Here is a 22,073-nt window from a genome sequence, read left to right on the forward strand (position 1 = left end):
TATTACAATTAAATACAGTGGGTTTTTTTCAAATACAGAAAGCAAAAATAAACACATAAATAAAAATATTAAAATAAAATGTTGCCATTTATAAAATCTAAATGGAAATATTGCTATTTCACCTGCTGGAATAATGAGCTGGCAGCACGATGGCTTAGAGGATGGAAATACTGTAGGTTGATGGAGACTGGCATATATCAAGTATATATGAATTATAGACATGGCAATCACAGGATGATTCCTACTGTCTTTGGTGATTCCCAGACTTTTCTTTATCAGCACTGTTTTTCATTATTTTGTGAGTAAGTAAAGAACCCCAACCATCATTTATTGTGGCTTGTTATTATGTTTAATTCTTAAATGGTAAACTGCTTCCTCTTTGATAAATATATTCATGTAAAGTTGCAGAGACAATTTTGTTTTCACTAGCTCAGACTAAACTTGTTCAAAGAAAAACTGTTCCTGTTCATGGAAAATGGTTTGGCCCTCTGGTTTCTGTGGTTTTGTTGGTTTTTGCTAAAAGACTTGTCAGAGTTAGATAACTCCCTTTGATTAAATTTGTGAGATTAAGATTCTGTCTGTTCTGATCACATTTGTTCACGAGGCAGACACTGTACTTTTAAGGCTAGACTTAAAACTTTCCTTTTTGACAAAGCATATAGTTAGGGCTGGCTTCCGGTAACCCTGATCCATCCCTTAGTTATGCTGCTATAGGCCTAGACTGCCCGAGGGCCATCGGTGCACTGAGCTCCCCTACCCTAACCCTCTCCTCCCTTCCCTTCCTCTCTCTTCCTCTCCTCCCTCCTCACATGTATATTCCACCATTGAATGTCACTAATTTTGTGCTTTCTCTCTGCCCTAGTTTGTGCTCTCTCTCTCTCTCTCTCTCTCCCTCTCTCTCTCTCTCTCTCTCTCTCTGTACCTTCTGCAAGTGTCCCTGGTCCTGGAGCTGTATATCACTGATGTGCAGTTACTGGCCCCACCAACCTGCAGTGTCTATTTGAATTGAATTATTGGGTCACAAATGCAATTGAATATAGTGTGGCCAGTAACATTTGTTCAGAGGCCAGTTGTTTTGAGACCTGTTGTCCATCGGAAAGGCCTTCAACTATTCAAACTAGCTATAAACATCAATTTTACAATATCAGTCAAAATTTGTCAAAAAAAAAGAAAAACTGAGCGAAAGTTTCTGCTTTATAAGATGTTAGGGAAGTGTTTGTCAGTGTGGCTAACTTTAACTGAGGGTCTTCAGTCATTATCTTTTTTTATTATTATTTGTGTTGTAGAAAAAAGTTAATCTTGTCTACTATGCAATGAACTGGGAGTGTCATGTTTGGTGCAATTGAATGTATCTACCTGTATTTTTCCTGACTTTCTGTTAGGTCAGGGTAACAGGAAAGAAGCAACATCATTATAGGCTGTTTTGCCAGGGTCCACAATGACATCTAGAATTACATAGATTTTCATGTCTAGGTTTATCTACAAGCTTGTACTGACAGGAAGAGAGAGCAGAAGAAAATATTCTGCACTACTTGTGTCACTGGAAAGACTGCATTTTAAAGTGATACCTTATTTTGTACAAATACTTAGCGTGACATCCTGTTATGAAGTGTGTGCATTTTTCACACCCCATGCCTCTGATCTTAAATTATGTTTTTGAGATATCTTCTTCAGTTGCTCAATACTATTTGATATGTCCACACTAAGTTCCCGTAAAGAAGAATAGAAACAGGTTGCTGTAATTGATTCTAGTCATGAAACTCCATAGATCCTGTTTTCATGACCAAAAGCCCGGATGCCATGAGGTATGTTGGGCATAGTTTTTGTTGCATGTTGTGTTGTATGTGTGGCTTAGGGCAGATGAATTATTAGCTGTTTGTCAATTAACCCATGATATTTACTAAAAATATTCTACAGCTTGCATGCCTTGTACAGATCATTACTCTAAACTTCTTATCCATTTATGACATTTTTTTAGCTCCTTTTCCTACCTTTATAATTTATTTTAAAGAGTGAGGTGCTAATCAATGCTATACAACACACTTTAACAAATTAAAGGTATATTTTTAGTCTTTACACTAAAACTACAAGGGGTCTGTAGCTGGACTTGAACCTCTATTTTTTAGTTTAAGATGCATTCAGAAACACTCATCAAATGCACTGAGCTATATGTGTCACTTTCTGTGAGTAGTGAAAGGAAATGTGGAGTGTGATATGGTGTCCACAAACATCCATGACTTTTTTTTTCTAAAGGTAATCTGTTATCCTTCATCTGACTTTAATGTGGGAGGGAATATGCACTCAAGTATCAGCACGAAATTGGTATATGTATCTTAACTAATAAAAAATATAGACTTGCGCAGACTATGTAAAATTGTTGATACATGAAATTTGATCAGTGCACTGTAGAATAATCAGCATGGATACTGAAAATGAAGTCACCCGTGTAAACTATATGCACACAAGAATTGACAAATTCAACCAAGAAAACCTATAAACGCAACTGGCCGACGGAGGGCGACACAGACCAGGGTTGCACAGTTCAGGCGTTCAGTCAATGCCTTAATGTCACAACCCTGCAGCCTGAGGAAGAAATCGATTTAACCCATGAGTTATGGTTCACCAAAAAATAACCGTATTTGCACAAGTTGGTTCCACTGCTTTCTGAACCTTGTGTAGCCACGTAATTTAAATGCATTGATTCTTAAATCGAGTTTGGGATACCATATCTGTCCAATATCTTGCTTGAAATGAAATGGAACTTGCGATATTGGGAAGTAAATTGTATTTCAGCCATTTGGGAGTTTAACAGCCGTCTAGCTTTATCTGACGAGAGCTATCATCTGTCTGCGCTGGTTTAGTTGGCTATCAAAACCGACACGGGGGTTTAAAATGGAAGTCGCAGGTTTGTCTTCAAAGTAAAAGTACAAAATGATGAAAAGTACTAAAGCTGGAGTACTCTGAAATAAAAGAACAATGCAAGAGGCAAGGAATGAACTTGGATTTGAACGTTTAACACCTGAAGTGATAAACGACAACACTAGCCACTACACCACCCTTGGTCGGTGCTACTTGCGGGGATTCACAGCTAATTCATTTATAATAAAGTCAGTAAAAATGTAAATAATATAAATGCACATAAAGATGACTATACTGACGTAATTGCCAAGTTGTCACGACAGCTTTTTTTGTTTTTTATTCTTAAATTTCCATGTCAGTTTGCTTTACTGGCACTGGTTGTGAAGGCATCTGTCACCAAAGAAGAAACAAAATAATGATACAAAATAGTAATTTAAAAATACATTTATTAATAATTTGAACATGATTCCACATGCTCACCAAAACAGACTTTTAATGTGAAAACTCAAAGGAAATATGGTGACACAGTCTTTTCTTTGACGCTGGTGGTGCTGCTACAGTTGTGCACAACCAAAGGTGATGCCGACATCCGCTGAGACTGAGAGAGAGAGAGAGCAGTGTGGGACAATAGGAAGCTGTTAAAGGAAGGAACCACCTTTATTTCCCATTTCCACTGTGTTTTTGTCTGTTTTGGAATAACAGCCTGTGTGATCTAGCCAGTGCGCGCTGATGGTAATGTTCAAACAAGGCGGGGCTGTGCCTCCTGTCTCATTTTGGACGGACTAAATAGTGTGCTGCTCTTGTTGTGTTATAACATTAGAGACCCAGCCATGAATTCGGCCGAACAGACGGTAACGTGGCTCATAACGCTGGGGGTTCTGGAGTCTCCCAAGAAAAGCATCTCGGATCCAGAAGCGTTTCTCCGGGCGTCTCTGCAGGATGGAGTGGTGCTTTGCAGGCTGGTGGAGCGTCTCAGACCCGGGACCGTGGACAAAGTAAGTCTATGAAAGAAATACCTAAAACCCTAATATAGTGTTTCTCACAGCATTTAAAAAGTTATGTAGAACATTATATTGGCAGCCTCGTATAAAACTTTTATTTTGACAAACAGCAAAAGAAAGTTAGGGCTTCTGGGAAAAGTGATACAGATAGTCTAAATGGTTTTTATTTGAAATCTGCATTAATGTCCCCATTTAAAAAGATCACAGTTCCCACGAGAATTTTCTTATTTATAAGAAAATGTTTTGACTCGGTGTGTATTTTTATACTGACTATAGTCAGAAAGTCTAGGGTCACGCATAAATACTAGTCTCCTAACAGCTGCTGTAGTTGCTCGCATTTGTTTTTATTGTACAGTTTATTCTCATCGTATCCTGCCCTTATGTTTTTCTTTATTATTCCTTATAGGTAAATTAAACTTTAATCTACACATTTATTTTTATTTCTCTGATGTCTGCATAAATAAAACAAAAAAACATTGCTGTAAAACTAATAATGCCAATATAAATACTGCAATACTTCTTATATTTAAATCATGCTAGTTACACAAATATACTTGAGGAGGCCCTCTTAAATAAAATGATTTATAATTCGGTGATTTGCTCTTTGTCCATAAGGACGTAGAGTCCCGCAAACAGATTTATGTCCCCACAACATCAGTAATACCAATATACACACGCAGTCAAACGTCACATCCTCTTTGGTTTACCTGACTTCCCGTTGCACGACACAGACTGGGGGACGGCTGCTTTCAAAATAAAATAGATAGCGACCATGAATCACCTACGATACTATTTATGATTCCCCCTCTAGCTTTTCCACAATTAGTCTACTCTGGATGTGGGCTTCAGACTTCTTTTCAAATAATAAAATATGTAATTGTATATTTTCTTTTTCGCCAGGCATCATGGTACATGATATGGGCTAGTACGACTTGATTAGAAAGGTATATTTCAGAAGAAACTTTAAAAATAATCATCAATAACAAGGTGTATGACTGCAACTATAATTGCAAGAATTATATAGAAAATATATTTTCAGCGAAAGATCAATTTCACACCAAATATGTAAGTAGACTATCAATTAATGCATTAATTTGAAAGTTGAAACCGGAAGTTTCACTTCGTAGTCCAGCTAGCTTGATCCTCGTAAGCAGCAAGTAGCAAGTGCAGCAGAAACGCCTGGAATAAGCTTATACTTTTGCAGAAAAATCGTAAACACCATCATAAACACTTTATAAATGGTCCCAGACAGTGTTGGAAGTTCATTTAGCGACTTTTTGTGTGTAGTTTTTCCAGGAACCAAGGAGCGACAGCGAGTGTCAGAGGAACATTAGCGAATTTATTAAAGGCTGTGGGGCTTTTGGTGTGGAGGTGAGTTAACTAACACATCAATTATTTATGAATACTGCACTTTCATAAGGTTAAACTTGGAAAAAAAAATACGCCATACTTCCACAAACCTATTTATTATTTAAACCACCCGTTAAAACCACCCGTTAAAACTTGAGTGTGTTGGACAAATGTGTGTGTTTGGTTGTTTGGATCCAACTGATTCAGTTTTTTTCCCCTACCCATCCATGTGTAGTCATCAATATAATACCTCGATTGAATGGCTAACAGTATAGACAAACACTAAAATACTATCGTCATAGTGACACACTAAGCTACACAAGGTAAAAACCACTTACTGTGTTATATACTAAGAATTCATAATATATTTCAGGTGGGTACACATTTACAGTTGCCAAAGTGAGTTTAATTTTACACTATTTGGTTGTTGCTGAGGTAAATTAATGATGGCAGCATCAGGATGAGTTGCTGTTATGGAAACAAGTGGTAGATATATGCATGGACACACTGTTTTCATTTCAGACCTGGCAGTACTGTGGAATAGATCAACATATTGGTTTATAATAACTATAGGATAGTGTGAGATGTTATACATGTAGGAAAAGATACTAATATTGCAATGCTTGTCTATGGGAATCCTTTGACTGTGATTGTAATTAGACGTTTGATCTCTTTTCTCGCAGTTTAGCAATATTATCAAATGATTATAATGATGTCCATCTTGTGGTTACAGGTTGCTGCCAGTTATGGTGGTGATGATGTGTGAAGCAGTAAAGTGGTTTGATTTGTTTGGCACAGAAATGGTTAAACAGAAAGTTAGTAGTAGTGAAAGTGTCACTAAATGTATGGCAGCTGTTGGCATGTTTTCTGAAAAATATCTTTTATCAGAGTTCAAAAGCACGTGTTTGGGTGTGTGTGTTTGCACAACATTGGGTCAGGTCTGGTTATATCCTTCCCCACTAGGAATGAGGAAAACAGGGCTAGTGAGAGTGAGTACACATACTATCGATCTTTGTCATGGAAAAAGCCATAGAATCGTCGTAATGGAAAAGAACTATTTCACTAGTCCTGTAACCAATCATAAGGTTTTACCTCAGACCTGGAAAATCATTCAGACAAGAAAAAATTGAACTTATGGTAAATGAGCACTTAAATGAGTATGAAAAGATGAAATGGAGGTAGTAAAATAGGGGGATGATGTAATGCAACACACCACGCAGCCAGTGGATTTTCCAATCAGGTTGATTAGAAGCATGTCAGCCATGTAGCTGGAAGCCAAGACCTCCATTACCAGCAGCCTAACTGACATCAGCATAGTAATTCTCCCAGACAGTCGGACAAGCAGAGGACGAGCCAGACTGTCTGTCCAATAGTGGAGGATTACAGAGTGGATGACAAGTGTCAGTATGAGTGTGGATGAGTTCTGACCCCCAGGTGAGCTACAGCAGCACAATTAATCATAAAACAATCATAAATTGGACTTCTGCCATTGATTAAATTTAACTGGCAGTTCAGGTAAGCTGTTTGACCAATCACCGATGCTTGTTTCAAGCATGCTGTCATTATGTGCTCTCTGCCTGCAACAGCTATATGTGAGAGGATTTTCATTACAGATGCAGCCTGCTTGATGAAAATAACTGCATTTACTATGTGGTGATTATGGTTTTTCTTTGGTTACGTGCTGTGGTCTCATTATTGCTTCATTTTATGAAGCCAAATTTAATTTTGATTAAGAAACTTTATTAAGAAGTAGAGGACAACTATACCATAAAATGTTAATGCAAAATCTACCAAATTCCATCCATAATCAATAAATAATGTCTACTGTTTCAAACTATCAAATGCACTGTTGCTCCATTAGTGAGATACAAGGTCTTTCTGAGAGCCTTTCTTTGTTGCTGATATTATTCATGTAGTTCTCAGTGTCAAATTTAAGTATTGATTAAGTCCATTGATCTATTACCGAAGTATCATAAAACCTGGAAGGAGCACCAGCTACAGTAAATGCCTCAGATGTGTGTGAACATAAATTTTTGCTGCAGAAGTGGTTAAAAAAAGAGAATGTACATTGGCCTAATGACAGTGGGAGATTTGAAAATGTTCTTTGCCTGTTGGGTCCATGCTACTTAATAATAAGCAGCCTCTATATATGAATTACATTGAGTGGGTTTTTGAAAGGAGAACTCCATTAACAAATGGTGTTGCTTTATCCTTGAAAAGAATTTAACGTAAACATAGCATTTCCAAATTCCTTGCCATTCTCAATATGAAATAGTTTATTTTAAAATCAAATCTTATTATATCAGAATTTTTCAGCTTTGACATGAACCAGATTGTTCTATCTTTGTGTCTTGGGAATGTAGAAGTCAGTCAGTGTGTGGTATACACAAGATTAGGGGCTTCAGAGGTATTTTGATTATAGCTGTGTGTGTGTACGTGATTGGGAGATTACAAGGGGGAGCTCAGACTTTGATTAATCCCGCTTCAGACTGCAGTTGGATCTGAGTTGCAACCCCCCACTAAACTGTGTGTGTCTTCATTTTTAGGCTTATGTGTCTTTATAATGTAAATTTACAATGAGATCTAATATATATATAAGTTAAATAAGAGGGTATTTAAAGGAACAAAGCCATTATTTCTAAAAATAATTAGAAATTATTTTTGTCAGTCAGTAAACCTAATTATGCTCAGTCAGTAAACCTAATTATGCTATTTTTTTGTTGTTATTCTTATTGTGATCATCAGCTGAGGCCATATTTCCGTTGCTTTCTATTTACTGCCACGACTCTGTGTGAGGTACTTGCATGGAAATGTCAGGAAGACAGCTCTGTGTCCTTATTGATGTCATGCTCTATAAATATATTATGAATGTGTGCACATTTTTTCTTCTGTCTTCTGTTTCAAGCCCCTGAGTGCTTTATTATTACTCTAAAATTTGTAATGCTTTTTCATTTTTCCTCTTTAGCCTTTTGAGGTCAATGATCTGCTGCAGGGAGTGAACTTTTCCAAGGTCTTGAACTCCTTGGTTGCCCTTAACAAAGCTACTGAAGGTGAGGTTATTGTGCCTATGTGTATATGTGTGCTATTGTTAATGTTGTTCTTGTTAAATAATGTTACTATCATTCATTTTAGTATCATATTTTTAAACAGTAATACCGTTGTGTATTGCATGACAGAAACGACAGTTTACCTTGAAATGACATTACCTTGTGTCGGCTCTGCTGGGTGAGCTCGTGTCCAGTCATGCTTTCTGTTCAGATGTTGAGGCATTGATGAAGTGCTGTTGTAGTATGCCACTTCTACTTTACAATACGCGCATTGTACCTTGTTGTCATCTTTTTTAAGTTTGAAATTATCTCAAACTTTGGACACTTTTTGCCTTTTACGGACGGTTTCGCTCCCTGCCATAGCACCAACTTTGAAATGCGTTGTGCGACAGTGATTACGGTCCTTGTGGAACAATGATGCCTAGGTGTAGCAGCTCCGATAATACAAGTGATAGTAATTAAACAAATCAAATTCATCGATTTCCTTGAGTATTCGTTGCAGCCCTTGTTTACATTGTACAGTGTATATTTTGATAAATGCTTATTGGTTTATTTTTATTATAACCATCACGATCTTCAATGAGATTTGTAACAAATTAAAGACATTTTAATTGATGAACTAATAGATACCAAAAATGGAATCGTTGTTTATGTGCAGTTGTAGGTGTTTCTGGAGACAGTGTATGTGTGCCGCACACCTCAACGTTGAGGATCAAGTCCTTTGACTCTCTCAACACTCAGAGTCGCTCCTCTAAACTGATGCAGCCTCAGTACCGCAGCCTGGTGAGTAACCATGACGACAAGAAGATAACGAGCAGGTAATAACGGTCACCAAACACTGACTGGAGTTCAACATAATATATATGTTTAGTTATTCTTGCTCTCCTCTTTCCTAGGACATGTCAGAAGGCAGCGGGTGTGGTCAATTGCTTGTCAAGGCGCGCTTTCCCTTCCAGCAGACCAATGAAGATGAACTCTCTTTCTCCAAGGGCGACATCATAAGTGTGAGCAGACAGGAGGAGGGGGGATGGTGGGAAGGCTTGCTCAATGGCAGGACTGGGTGGTTTCCCAGTAACTATGTACGGGAGCTAAAAGGAAACGGTGGGTGCAGCTCGTGTTGCTTCAGATGTTCTGTTTCATTCATTTTTTCTGTCATTTTTCAGAACAGTGGTGTTAATTTGCACTTTTTGTGTGTGCATTGCTCCTAATTGCACTTGTTACCTCCTGCATCTAGTTTTATTCATATGTACTTTAACCAAGAGTGAAAAATAAGACAGTGCCCTTTTTAATTAAACTGCACTAAGATACATTTTTGGGTCAACATTTCACTTTCACTTCCTTCACTTTGTAAACAATCAACTAGCATAGTTTGTGACATTCGTTATCTTCAAGGTTTTTCACTCATTTTTATATCATGATATAATGATTGATTTTGCATACACATATGTTAAACATATTTATAAACTGTGTTGGTTGGCATTTTTAACCCAAACTGTGAATTCAGTAGGCTGTTAACTGCTGCCCCTTGTGTTTAGAGGAGCAATGGTTTGATGGTGATGGTTAGTTGTGTTACTTTCATAGGAGGGAAGGCAAGGGTGAAGGAAGGAAGCTCCACAAGCACACAAAGGCAGGAAGTTCCAGAGCTGCTGTATAGAAAGAAACTTCCTGACCTGAGGTTAACAGCAGAAAACAAGAACCATAATAACAGCAGGAATTCAAGTAAATTCATATCACTAGTGGGAGTTGTTTGATGTTTGAGATAGAAAGCTCTTTATTTTCTTTAGTCAGCCAGATGGATCTAAAGAGTACAGTTAGCTTGACAATATGTAGAAAATGCTTATTATTCTTCTTTACTTGGCAATGCCAACAAAGGACAATAGAGAACTGACAGCTATGACAGTATCCCTGTTATTGGCTGTGCAATGCTGAAGTAACAATAACCAGCACAGTGAAATGATGTAACATTGTGGAGTCAGTGAATTAAAGCTTTCAGTCATTTGTTGTCCTACATACTGTAATGAAACTTCATTAAGAAGACATTTTTCTATGAAATTTTATTGAATTGCAATGACAGTCTAGCTACCATAAGAGTTGATACTGAGTGCAATAAAATAAACTGGAACATTTATTGATGCTGTTGCTTTGAGTGGTCAGAACTGTCACCTCTGTGACTCTCTTTTATAAAGCTTGTGTTCCTACAGATGATGCTCTTCTGGTTTTCCAAATCCTTATTAATTTTTTTTTTTTAAAACAAATGAAAAATTAACCGTACAATTATTACAATCTCCATACAAATTCCATACAATTCTAAGCCAACCACAAAATTCATCACTGAGTAAGCTACAAAGATTAAAAAAAAAAAAAACCCAACCGTATAGTAGTCACCATTAACAATAAATTACGTTTCTTTTGTATTATTCCTAAATGTCTTTGCCCTCTCTCTCTCTCTCTGTAGATAAAGCATCAGACAAGTCAAAGTCTGGGACACTGAAAAGTCCGCCCAAAGGTTTTGACACAACTGTCATCAATAAGACCTACTACAATGTGGTGAGTATCATGGTCTTAAGAATCTGTGCGTTTCTCTGTACCCAAAACTATGCTTATGATTGTTTGAGGACAACATTTTCTTAGAGTCAAGTCTTTACAGAATATTTAAGGTTTACAATGTAGGTTTACAAGTTGGCATTTTGTGGCAAAGGTTTAAAATTCGGTGAAAAAATATGAATTTTTGAAGACACCATTGCTCCAATGAAATAAACGACGCCCTTTGTTAAATATTTGCTCTCTCTCTTGGTGCAGCTTTAAGTTTGACTGCTGGCATAAACAGAGTTAAGGGATGTTTGTCACATTGTTTCTTCATTTGTAGACTGTCACAATCAATTATTTTTCATCCAGACATTCAATTAATGATCATGTAGCTGTGTCTCTGTGTGTATGGATGAGCAGAGCCCCTCCATGTGCCGTCACTGTGTGTGAGTGTGAGAGAGTGCAGCAGATGTAATGTAGGTTATTTCTTCCGTTCCAGTGATTTCTGGGGCAGCCTTGCCCCAAGGTTTGCTCCTGTCACTGTGTGTGTGTCTGTCTGTGTGTGTGCCTGTCTCTGTGTGTGTGTTTAATAATGCAACAAGCTGCCACTGTATCATATCTTTGGTTTGGGTACCTGAGTGTTTTTCTCATACACACACTTGAAGATGCAGCCTAAAGTCAAAGCTGTTCCGAGACAGAAATGCCACAAAAAGTTAGAAATGAAAAAGTTTTAGTCATTCAGAAAGAGCCTCTTTGGTTTGGTTCAGGCTTAAAATATACTCATAGGATCTGTGTTGACGGTGCCAGACCCAGCCTCTGTCCACTTACATGGCAATATATAATAAAAATATATAATAAAAAATATTATCATTAATGTAGATAGATAATTGGAGTTTCTTTAATTGTGGTCAAATTGTTACTATCTCCAGACCTAAGGGGAGAAGCACAACATGTTACTTGTCTAAAATCCTACAATTAATTAGCAGAAACCTCATTCTTGTGATGTAAATGATGTTGTGGAGAGATTTGTCAATTAGCCTGAGAAGTCAGACCCACTGAAAGCTACTGGAGCCAGTGTTACAGCTCCCACAGGGTCTGATATTGCGCTCCATTAGCTTATTACAAAACACATTCCCCACTGAAAAACCAACTGCTTATAGTGTTGTTTTGACCTGCTCAGATGTTGTTGTTTGTGTCTAGACTTACTTCCAGAACACTGTGTTCATAACCATAAAGAGAACAGATGAATGAATTTTGGGTTAAATAGCACTAATTTCTATGAAATGACAGTGAAATATGAGACTCATATACCAATGTTTTTTATAGTAGTAGAATTTTTGCATTTTTGCATGAATTTGGCATTTTCATTTTCCATTTTTCTCTTTTCTCTTATATTATCTTTTCATTATATCAGTCATCGTAAAGAATATAAAAGTGCCTGTGTGTTTGTGGGTCATATGTCTGTTAGGTCCTACAGAACATCCTGGAAGCAGAAAGTGAATATTCAAGGGAGCTACAGAGTCTTCTGGGCTCATACCTGCGCTCACTTCATCCCACAGACAGGTACAGGTATTTTTACACCTTCTGTTGTTTTATTTAACAGGTTTAGAAGTGCACACCCAAGCATATCCACTCTGAGGAAGCCTTGCCCCAAGGTTTGCTCCTGTCAGTGAAATACTCATATAAACTGTCCAATTTTAACAGAATATTATAGGGCACATAGCACACATAAATACTCTGTTATATACCATATGCTTATTGGATGATATATGCAGTACTCTAGATAATTTAACTTAAATATATAAACCTGTATGCAGATAAATGTATGCACTTTTACATTATGAATCACTCTCCTTTGTTTTGCAGACTCAGCAGTGTTGATATCACTCATATTCAAGGAAATCTGGAGGAGATCTCAACCTTCCAGCAGATGTTGGTTCAGTCCCTGGAGGAGCATACAAAGTCAGTACATTACCTCATTTTCTGTCAGCTGCAGACTAGTCATATGATGATATATCATCAATAAAATATGCCCTTTTGCAATGCATTGCTGTAATTTCATAAAAAGTCTTTCAGTCTTAACACTAACAATCTATTAAACAGAAGTTATCATATAAGTTAATGTTGTAGCAATTTCACCATAATTACAATAGAGCTGAACCAGGCTCCCTGAAACTTGCGCAAAACCCAGATGAAGATGGAGATTAATACTTCCAATTCAGGAGTGCAGTTAGTGTGAGGCCTGTGTGTAGCTTTATGTTGACATCTAGTGGTAGAGTGAAATAACATAGTCTATTTCTCAGAACAAGAAAAGACCAACCAAATTCAATTCCTGCTCAGGTTCAAGGTTGTAAAAATCTTTTCTATAAGAAAAATAAATAAAAGTTTTAAAATAATTTCTTGAGTAAACATACAATTGGCAAAATATTGTAACCATGATGATCTTATATGCAGTCTTTATGTGACTGTTTACCAGCATGACGTTTCTTCAGCATTATGTCAATTATCCCGTAATTATCATCTATTAAATATTTATCAGTAGGTGTAATAAAATGTCAACAGGGGCAGTTGTTATGCAGGCTCACATGTCATGTGTGTGTCTAGACTGCCAGAGAGCCAGCAAAGGATCGGGGGGTTCTTCCTGAATCTAATGCCCCAGATGAAGATTATCTACGTTGCCTACTGCTCCAACCACCCCTCTGCAGTCAGCATCCTCACACAACACAGGTACAATAACAGTACACTGCATGTATTAAAGCCACACTGTTAAGCTTTCTTCTCTAATGCTGTGTGTGAATATGTTCTCTGTACATGTGCCTGGTAGTGAGGAGCTGGGGGAATACATGGAGTCAAAGGGGGCATCTTCTCCTGGGATCCTGACTCTGACCACCAATCTCAGTAAACCCTTCACCAGACTGGAGAGATACCCAACCCTGCTCAAAGAACTAGATAGACATATGGAGGTTAGCCTGAATCTGTTTGTCTCTCTGGGTTGATATTGTATTGAGTTATAATAGCTGACCCAATGAGCAATGCTAATAACAGCTGAATATTGTTTGTGTCATCATTGTGCTTTTTGTTTTTAACCTGTACAGATACATATTAACACATTAAAGACCGAATTTTTTTTTTTTTTTCGAACTTAACCCAGTGGCCACGTATTTTCCTGGCAGGCTGTTTTTTTTTGCAGTCAACTAAAATGAGTTTACATCTCATCAACTTTTTATAATATTCATTTTAAACTTTCAGTGTTTGAATATAAAACATTATTTCATATTATGAAACAATAATTTGAAATGCATGCATAAAATTACTACTTTTTATGAACTATAATCTTGATGAAATTATAAACTACATGCAAAAATAATCAACATAATTCATAATAATGTGCAAAAGAAGTAATACAATACATCAAACACAAAAAATACACTCTTATTTCTGTAGTGTCCATTTGTTTGATCTGTTCCTTTGTTACCAGTTTTACCATTGTTAGTATGCACTTAGCTCTGAGACACAGACGGTATGCAAAAATTATCCCTGAGCCCTTTGGTTTGATTTATTGAGGAGACCTTATCTTTTATAGTTGCAATTATTTCATATATTGTATTTAGCATAGAGCCTATATATTAAAAAAAAGTTCCTAGTACTTTTTTAAAGTATGGTACTGCCGAAAAAACTTCCGAAAGTATTTCAGTTTCGTTCATTTCCTTCCATTTTCTGTAAGAGGCCATTTCTAAAAGCACAAGAAACTTGAAGACGAAGATAGCGACTATTCGAATCACTAAAATGCAATCAAAACCGGTAAATAAGCAAAAGAAACATCAAGGCAACCAAGTTTAATTGACTACTGATCTTTACACCTAAATAGACAAAGTAGATACAATACATCAAAGCACGTGGCATCTAAAGACAGCGTGTAGAAAACACAAGTTATCCGTCCATAACTGATGGCGCGCGGAACACGAGTAAATTCGTGATCCATCCGCAATGTGTTAACTAGCAGACACTTAATACTGACCTGAGCAGGGTTATTTTTTTTTTATATGATGGGGGTGAAAAAACTCATTTTCTTGTTTCTATGTTTAATATTTTCCACGTTTTAGGACCAACACCCTGACCGAGCCGACCTCCATGCTGCCATGACAGCCTTCAAAAACCTTGCAGTAAGACACACACACATGCTCATGTATCAGATGAATGTTATTGTAACTGTTGAGATCTAAATTTTATCATTATTGAGACTTATAGGATGAACTGTCTTTAATATGGTTTTAAAGTATTTTCAGTTTCACAGACAGTACCACCTACTGCTCTGGTCCTGTAACACTTGTAAAGCATTAGTGTAGATTCCTAAAACAGAAAAACAAGAACATGTGGTGATATCAACAAACAGCCTACACCACAAGTGTGGTGATTAAAAAAAACATATCTCTCTAGGTTTTGATGTGTTCATGTTGGCTTGTGTATGTGTTCAGGCTGAGTGCCAGGAGGTGAGGAAGAAGAAGGATCTGGAGTTACAGATTTTAACAGAGCCAATCAGAAACTGGGAGGGTGATGACATCAGAACCCTTGGCCCTGTTCTCCATATGTCCCAGGTCACGGTCCACACACAGAACTGTCAGGTAACCACAGAACATTTAAAGTACACCTTGAAAAGTTACACACCACAAATGAGTCCCAGGTTAATCACATGTTGAGTAGTAACCTTGACCATACTGTTTCAAATATGTTTCATATAAACTCATTCTGAGATTGCCTGCACAACACAATATCGATGAGCTATAGTGAGTCATCTAAAATTATTTTGTCTTTCAGGAATCAAATGAACGCTACCTCATCCTCTTCCCTCACACTCTGCTCATGCTGTCTGCCAGCCTGAGAATGAGTGGATTCATCTATCAGGTGCATGTTACATCAAATGAAACTCCCTGGATGTTCCAGGAAGCACTGGCTTGTTCTCTGGTCCTCAGGCTAACCCTGTGTATTTTTAGGGGAGAGTGCCTCTAACAGGAATGCTCATCTCCAGAATAGAAGATGGAGAAAGCCTGAGGAATGCTTTCGAAATATCTGGTCAGCCTTCTTGTTCATTTATTGAATCTCACATGAGTTTGGCGTCTTTACATTATGTGCAAGGTTCTAACATACTTGTCTAACATACCTTGTCAATGTTATGTTGTTGTGTTTAGAGTAAAGAGCAAATCTTTCACCAAAGTTTTACCTTTTCTATCTTTTACATGAAACAGCTATGTATTTGTATGTGTCACCTGTGCCTGCTTGTCTGTACATCATCACGGTTGTATGTATGCGTATTTCTGTGTATATGTGTTGTTATGCAGGTGGGCAGTGTGAGCGGATGCAGATTGCATGTAACAGCCAGCAGGATCTACAGGACTGGCTGGATCTCCTCACCAAACACACACACACTCCGGCTGCACACACACACTCACACAAGCCTCAGTCCATCTGTCACACAGTAAGTGGTGATGTTTTGTAAAGATGAAATTAATTAAACAGTTGATGAATCCACATCCACAGCTTTACCCACCGGTGCGGTTCTTTATCCTCTCCTCCTCCTTCCAGCTGCCCTCTCACCCTGTCACTCCCTCCAGACACTCAGAGTCACGTGGAGGGAGCAGTGGACACACCTACCACACCCTTCCCCATCTCTCCTCGTATGGGACAGCACACAGTAACACCCCTTTGTGGGGGCCACTGGAGCCACCAAGTACCCCTAAACCCTGGAGCCTGAGCTGTCTACGCCCTGCACCACCACTCCGGCCCTCTGCTGCTCTCTGCTACAAGGAGGTGCTGTTCAAAAATGCACTAAAATGAGTCCAGCAAAGATATAAATGCTTCATACGTGTTTCATTCCTGTTGCACGCACATTTCTTATATCTCTTTGCAGGATATGAGTAAGAGTCCTAAGAACATGAAAAAACTGCTCCCGAAGAGGAAGCCAGAGAGGAAGCCTTCAGAAGAGGACTTCACCGTCAGAAAGAGTTAAGTGCAACTCAGAAACTCAAATACACTCAGTGAAAACATTTGTCTGCAGTGTTCTTTAATTCTGTGTTTACCGTCCTTGTTGACACACGTGCTTACGGTTTTTATGTACTGGTTTTTGTGTAACTGTGAAAGATAAATAACTAATAAGCATGTTATTTGACATTAACTTCCTTATTTTGCAACATGGCATTCATCCTTATCTATTAAATACACAGAATTGAAAGCCTGTTGCAGTTGGCCCATTTTAGCTACAGTCCAAAAAAACTAATTAATCTATTGATTTATCACATTTTCAAAAAATCTACCAGTTAAAATACCCACAACATTAACTGTCAGATAAATATTGAATCACTTAAATCCACAATATAATCCCAAGGTTTTACAAAAGTAATATATGGAGTCTGAAATACTGTACTGAAATACAGACTGAGTGGAAGTTAGAGCTAAATGTTGGACTTCTTCAGTATGACTGTAAGAGGGTATGTAGCTGAATGTCCGTGTTTTGTGTGTTTTGGCAGCAGTGTGAAACACATGAACATGTTTTATACCAGCTCACTGGGCTTCTGTCCTGGTCTTGTCTCTCAGGCACAGCAGCTCTAGAGGAGGATGCTCAGATACTGAAAGTGATTGAGGCCTACTGTACCAGCGCCAAGACACGGCAGACTCTTAACTCTAGTGAGTACACACACATCAGCATATTCATCTGAAAACACACTGTGAACACACTGTTTATGCTTACACACTCCTAGCTGCCTTATTGCTAACCACTGTTTTTTCTCTGCTTTCAGCTGTAATAATCTTTTTCTCTTTTTTAATGTCTTCCCTTCACTCCCCTGCTTTCCCTCATCATCTGATCATTGTTTCTTTATTACCTTAATCTTTATGATTTTACTTGTCTATTTTTTCTGAATTATATCCTCCTCTTATTTCCTTCATTTTGAAACTGTTTTTGTTGTTTTCTTTTTTTTCTTTTCTATGTGTTAAAAAAAATACTGCCCAAACTTTTGACAATATGGTTTGTCCCACACTCTCACTATTTAACCAATATGGTTTGCACTCCTCCCCTCATTCCCCCAACATTCAATTTGGTTTGTCCCAATCCCCATCTGCTGCTGGTTACTTTATGGCACAGCCTGGCAAGGGACTGACCTCATGCACAACCATGTGCTTGCTGACACCAGCCTCACCGTTGCTGGTTTTCCTGCCAACCCACCTTGTTCTGACCAATCAGAGGACTCGGATTATGACAGTATCTGGACCGCCCATAGTTACAAGACTGCTTCATTTTCTCGTAAGATACTGGTTTCGCAAACCACAGACATGCGAGCAAAGCAGCTAGTGTATTACATCTGTATCAGCCCAGATGTTTTACCTGCTGTGTAGGTTTAGAAAACTTTGTGTCTTTGTATATGGGACTGTATGAATTCCTATGACTATACAGTAGCTTCGATAAGCATACAGCCTGTAGTACAGTGTGTTTACTGGCAAGGTGTGTGTTTAACTGCATGCAAACAACATAAGCAAAGTGAATGATTGAATTATACATTGGAACAAATGATAACTATTTTCTAATATTAGAAATTCTCCCTACTTATTTAGTTCATACTGGGCATTCTTCAGATCCACTTCTTTCTGGCTGCAACTGTCAATGACCATATATTCATTAATAGCTAACCTATAGATGGTTTTTTAATCGGCTGGTTAACGGTTTGGTCCATAAAATGTCAGCAAATAGTAAAAACTGCCCATGGTGTCTTGTTTTCTTTGACCAACACCCCAAACCCCAAATATATTCTGTTTACTATTGCAAAAGAGTAAGAACATTGGAAAAAAAGTCAAACTTCAAAAGCTGGGACCAGTAATTTTTTGGTGTTTTTGCTTGAAAATTGTTTCAGATTAATTTTCATATGATTGATTAACTGCAGTGCTACACTTTTTTGTAGGTTTGATTTTTAGCATAAAGCTTTCCCCAGTAAGCTGAGTGTGTTGGCACCCATTTTATTGTATGCAGAAAAAATAGATAATTATATAGTGGACAGCAAAACCACATGTGCAGGTTGAAACAGCAATTGTGTCTCACTTCCCTCTATTATGGTGCAAAAAATTCTTTTGATCATGCATCACAAAGGCATGACATGAGCTGTGTTTTTTTTTTTTTAATGCAAGCTGTACTACAAATAGAAATGATCTCTGACCTCCTTATTCAGGTATTGTTTAATTGGGCCACATTCAGATTGAGAAAAGGTTTCCCATGTAAAAAACACTCCTGTTTTCAAACTAGTTTGCCACAGTGAAAAGTGCCACATTGTTAATTTTACCTCTCAGCAAACTGTCAAAGTAACATCAGCTGGTGTTTCTTTGCTTGCAAGGCACCCCTAAGCCCCCTAGTCCTAGTATGTTTGTGTACATGTGTATGTGTTTGTGCATTTGTCATATTGTTTGTGATGCTGGGTCATATTGTTGTTATTTTTTATTCAGGCTCCAGCAGGAAGGATGTCCACATGTTGTTCCCAGAGGAGGAGAAGATTATCGTGGAGGAAACTAGAAGCAATGGACAAACTGTAGTGGAGGAGAGGTGAGAGAAGAGATGTGTATATTGGTAATTTAGGATTTGAAGGTGATTCCTGTTAATATGCTACAAATAAAAATACAGTTTCAAAAGATAAATGAATATGTGGATACTGAACACAGCAAAACCAGTCGCAATGGAAGCATCCAGTAGGTAGAAATATTTTTAATACAAAAGGAAAAAAACTATAGATATTTGATATCTATAGTATCTATTAAGATGTGTATGCAGGAGGCGCTTTGTGAAACATATTAAACCCAAAATGGTGGGTATAAATTTAATACAGTCAGCAGAGCTGTTCTGTTCCTGCAGGAGTCTGGTCGACACCGTGTATAGTCTTAAAGATGAGGTCCAGGAACTCAAACAGGTGAGTCTGCAGTTTAATTTATTACTGATCTGTTGATTACTTGTTACTGTCAACATTGTTTATTAACAAACACTGTGTCCTTTATACATGTAGCCCGTGTTTACATCTATGTGTAAGACAAGGTTCTCAGGTGGTGCACAGTCATGAACTGTTACTGACCCAGTTTTGGTTTTATGTAGTCCAAGCTAATTAAAATGGTCTCAGATCACTTTAATGCTCTATTCACTTCTTGTTTTTCTCTTCTCTTGTTGTTTTCCATCTCTTTGTCTCACCCCCTTTTTTCCAGGACAACAAGAGGATGAAGAGGACGCTGGAGGAGGAGCAGCGAGCAAGGAAGGAGTTGGAGAGGATCATCAGGAGAGTTCTGAAGAACTTGAATGACCCAACCTGGGATGAGACTAACCTCTGAGATCAAGCTGTAGCTGATTAATCTGTTTTTACATTTGAAATGACCAAATGACCCAATGTGTGTGAACAGAGGCTGCCAATATTTCATCACACTATTCAACACTTTACAAACTATGGACCAACACTAGATGCCTGCCACCACCACCCCAATTCCCTGTAAAGCTGTGAAGCCAAATTAACTGGTAGGCGTGATGACATAGCTTCATGTCATGCTACTTAGTGTTTTAAAACAGTTTTATTTAACGCTGTGACAAAAAAAATCACTTTTTGTCCTTCACTTTATTTGTCTTTCATTCCTCTTTGTGTTTATTTGCATCAAGTATGAAATTTCACCATTGCCAGGACAGTATTTTATTTACTGGCTTGGTGCATAAATGAGAATGACATGGAGGCTACATAGATATTAAAGCAGTATGTGAATGAAATCCTTGAAATATAATTATTTATTTCCACACTCCTCAGTTTGTTAGCAGCAGGTTTATATCAATTTCAAATATTAAACGATAATATTGTGTAAGAAACCTTTTCAAATTCACATTTATGATAAGTGTTAAATAACAGACTATCAGACACATTTCCAACAATTTCCAAATTTACCAGCACTTGTAAGTGACTTCATGAGTTTTACAGAATGAGAAAGTTCTGTCTGGTGTAAAAATTATTGTATGCTCAATATTTTATGGATTCATATGCTGCTTATAGCTTTTTGACCAATTATTTTGATTATTTTTAAAAGTATCATATTTTTTGTATGTCAGTTTTTAGATGCAAATTAAGTGCACTGTTTCACTAAACTGGACAAAATCTAAGGAGCCTTGTTCATCTACTTTTTGGTTTATTGTGTAGTGGTGAAAAATCATTAGCCAGTTTTTTGAAGTGATGATTAGTTGCCCACTGGCAAACAGCTACTATATTTAGATACAGGTTCAGGATATTGAGTTTCCACTATCTTCATGATAAACTGTTTCAAAGTCAGAGGCAAATAGAGGAAGTGACATTAGGCTTGACTGAACAAAATGAACTGATACTGAGGTGTTGAATTTCATAGGAAGAGTGTCACTGAAATGATGCACTGATACCACCTATTTACTTTTAGTTCATCTTAACTTTTTTTTCTGTGGTCTTTCTGTTTCAAGACCTAACTGCAAGCAATACAACATTGGGAAACGTTTTCATGATTTATATAATGTCAATATGCAACTTATTGAGGAATGATTTGTTATTTTTATATTTGTGATTGTGTTTTTACTCCTAACAGCTGTTTTTTATTTGTAGGACTTTATTTTTTACTTGATCTGGCTGATCACACTTAAGATGATTTGTACATAAACTATTTCTTATGAGCATCATTAAACATGCCATGGAAAGAAATGCAAATCTTTTGCTAAAACCTAAAGACTGATAAACTTTACTGAAATTAGAACCACACTAATGTAAGCTATGTTATACAATATGTCAATTAACTCTAACTTATATATTTAACTGAATGTGACTGATGTAAATGTACTGTGCTCAAATATTGATGATGATGATTATAGTAGTTATGAGTCTTCCTCCTGCTATTTATTTCACCCATTTGTCTGTCAATAAAATGATGCAAAGTCAAACTCAGTCTCAGTAGATCTGTAGATTTAAAAAAAAAAAACATATTAACCAATATACACTGACATGAAATGTACACCATTTGTAGTTCTTCACCACTTCTCTCACCCGTTTCTTAATTTTTAAGTCGTCTTCATCTTCATCCATTCTTCGCTGCGTTTTCTGAAATTCGGGAAACAGCGCCCCCTGGGTTGTAACGGAGGCTAATGGCATCCAGTCTAGTGGTCAGCAAGGGAGTTGCACCCTGACCAGTTTCCCGAACAGACGCAGGTGAAACCTGTGTCCTGATTAAACTTGTTGTCCAGGTGGACACTGTACGTGGACGGGTTTCTGTAAAAATA

General features: G+C 37.5%; 1 protein-coding gene across 3 annotated transcripts; it reads left to right on the forward strand.

The window, feature by feature from the left end:
* Nucleotides 1-1,686: 1,686 nt before the first annotated feature.
* On the forward strand, nt 1,687-21,731 carry LOC113127276 (rho guanine nucleotide exchange factor 7-like). 3 transcript variants are annotated; one of them, XM_026301715.1, is made up of 23 exons: nt 1,687-1,805; nt 3,680-3,854; nt 5,148-5,231; nt 8,176-8,260; nt 8,916-9,040; nt 9,154-9,358; nt 10,713-10,804; nt 12,252-12,346; nt 12,650-12,745; nt 13,388-13,510; nt 13,608-13,746; nt 14,887-14,946; nt 15,259-15,405; nt 15,599-15,685; nt 15,775-15,853; nt 16,120-16,256; nt 16,364-16,588; nt 16,689-16,782; nt 17,372-17,461; nt 17,919-18,077; nt 19,265-19,361; nt 19,668-19,722; nt 20,009-21,731. In XM_026301715.1, exons 1-23 carry the CDS (start codon nt 1,780-1,782, stop codon nt 20,129-20,131), a joined length of 2,598 nt encoding a protein of 865 aa, XP_026157500.1. In that variant the 5' UTR covers nt 1,687-1,779; the 3' UTR covers nt 20,132-21,731. The 3 variants fall into 3 exon arrangements, with proteins under 3 accessions (XP_026157500.1, XP_026157498.1, XP_026157499.1); XM_026301713.1 differs by lacking the exon at nt 17,919-18,077 and having other exon boundaries at nt 20,009-21,729; XM_026301714.1 differs by lacking the exons at nt 1,687-1,805; nt 3,680-3,854; nt 5,148-5,231; nt 8,176-8,260; nt 17,919-18,077 and having other exon boundaries at nt 8,935-9,075; nt 20,009-20,131.
* Nucleotides 21,732-22,073: the final 342 nt, after the last annotated feature.

This window comes from Mastacembelus armatus, chromosome 2 (genome assembly GCF_900324485.2).
Source record: "Mastacembelus armatus chromosome 2, fMasArm1.2, whole genome shotgun sequence".
Classification (NCBI taxonomy): Eukaryota; Metazoa; Chordata; class Actinopteri; order Synbranchiformes; family Mastacembelidae; genus Mastacembelus; species Mastacembelus armatus.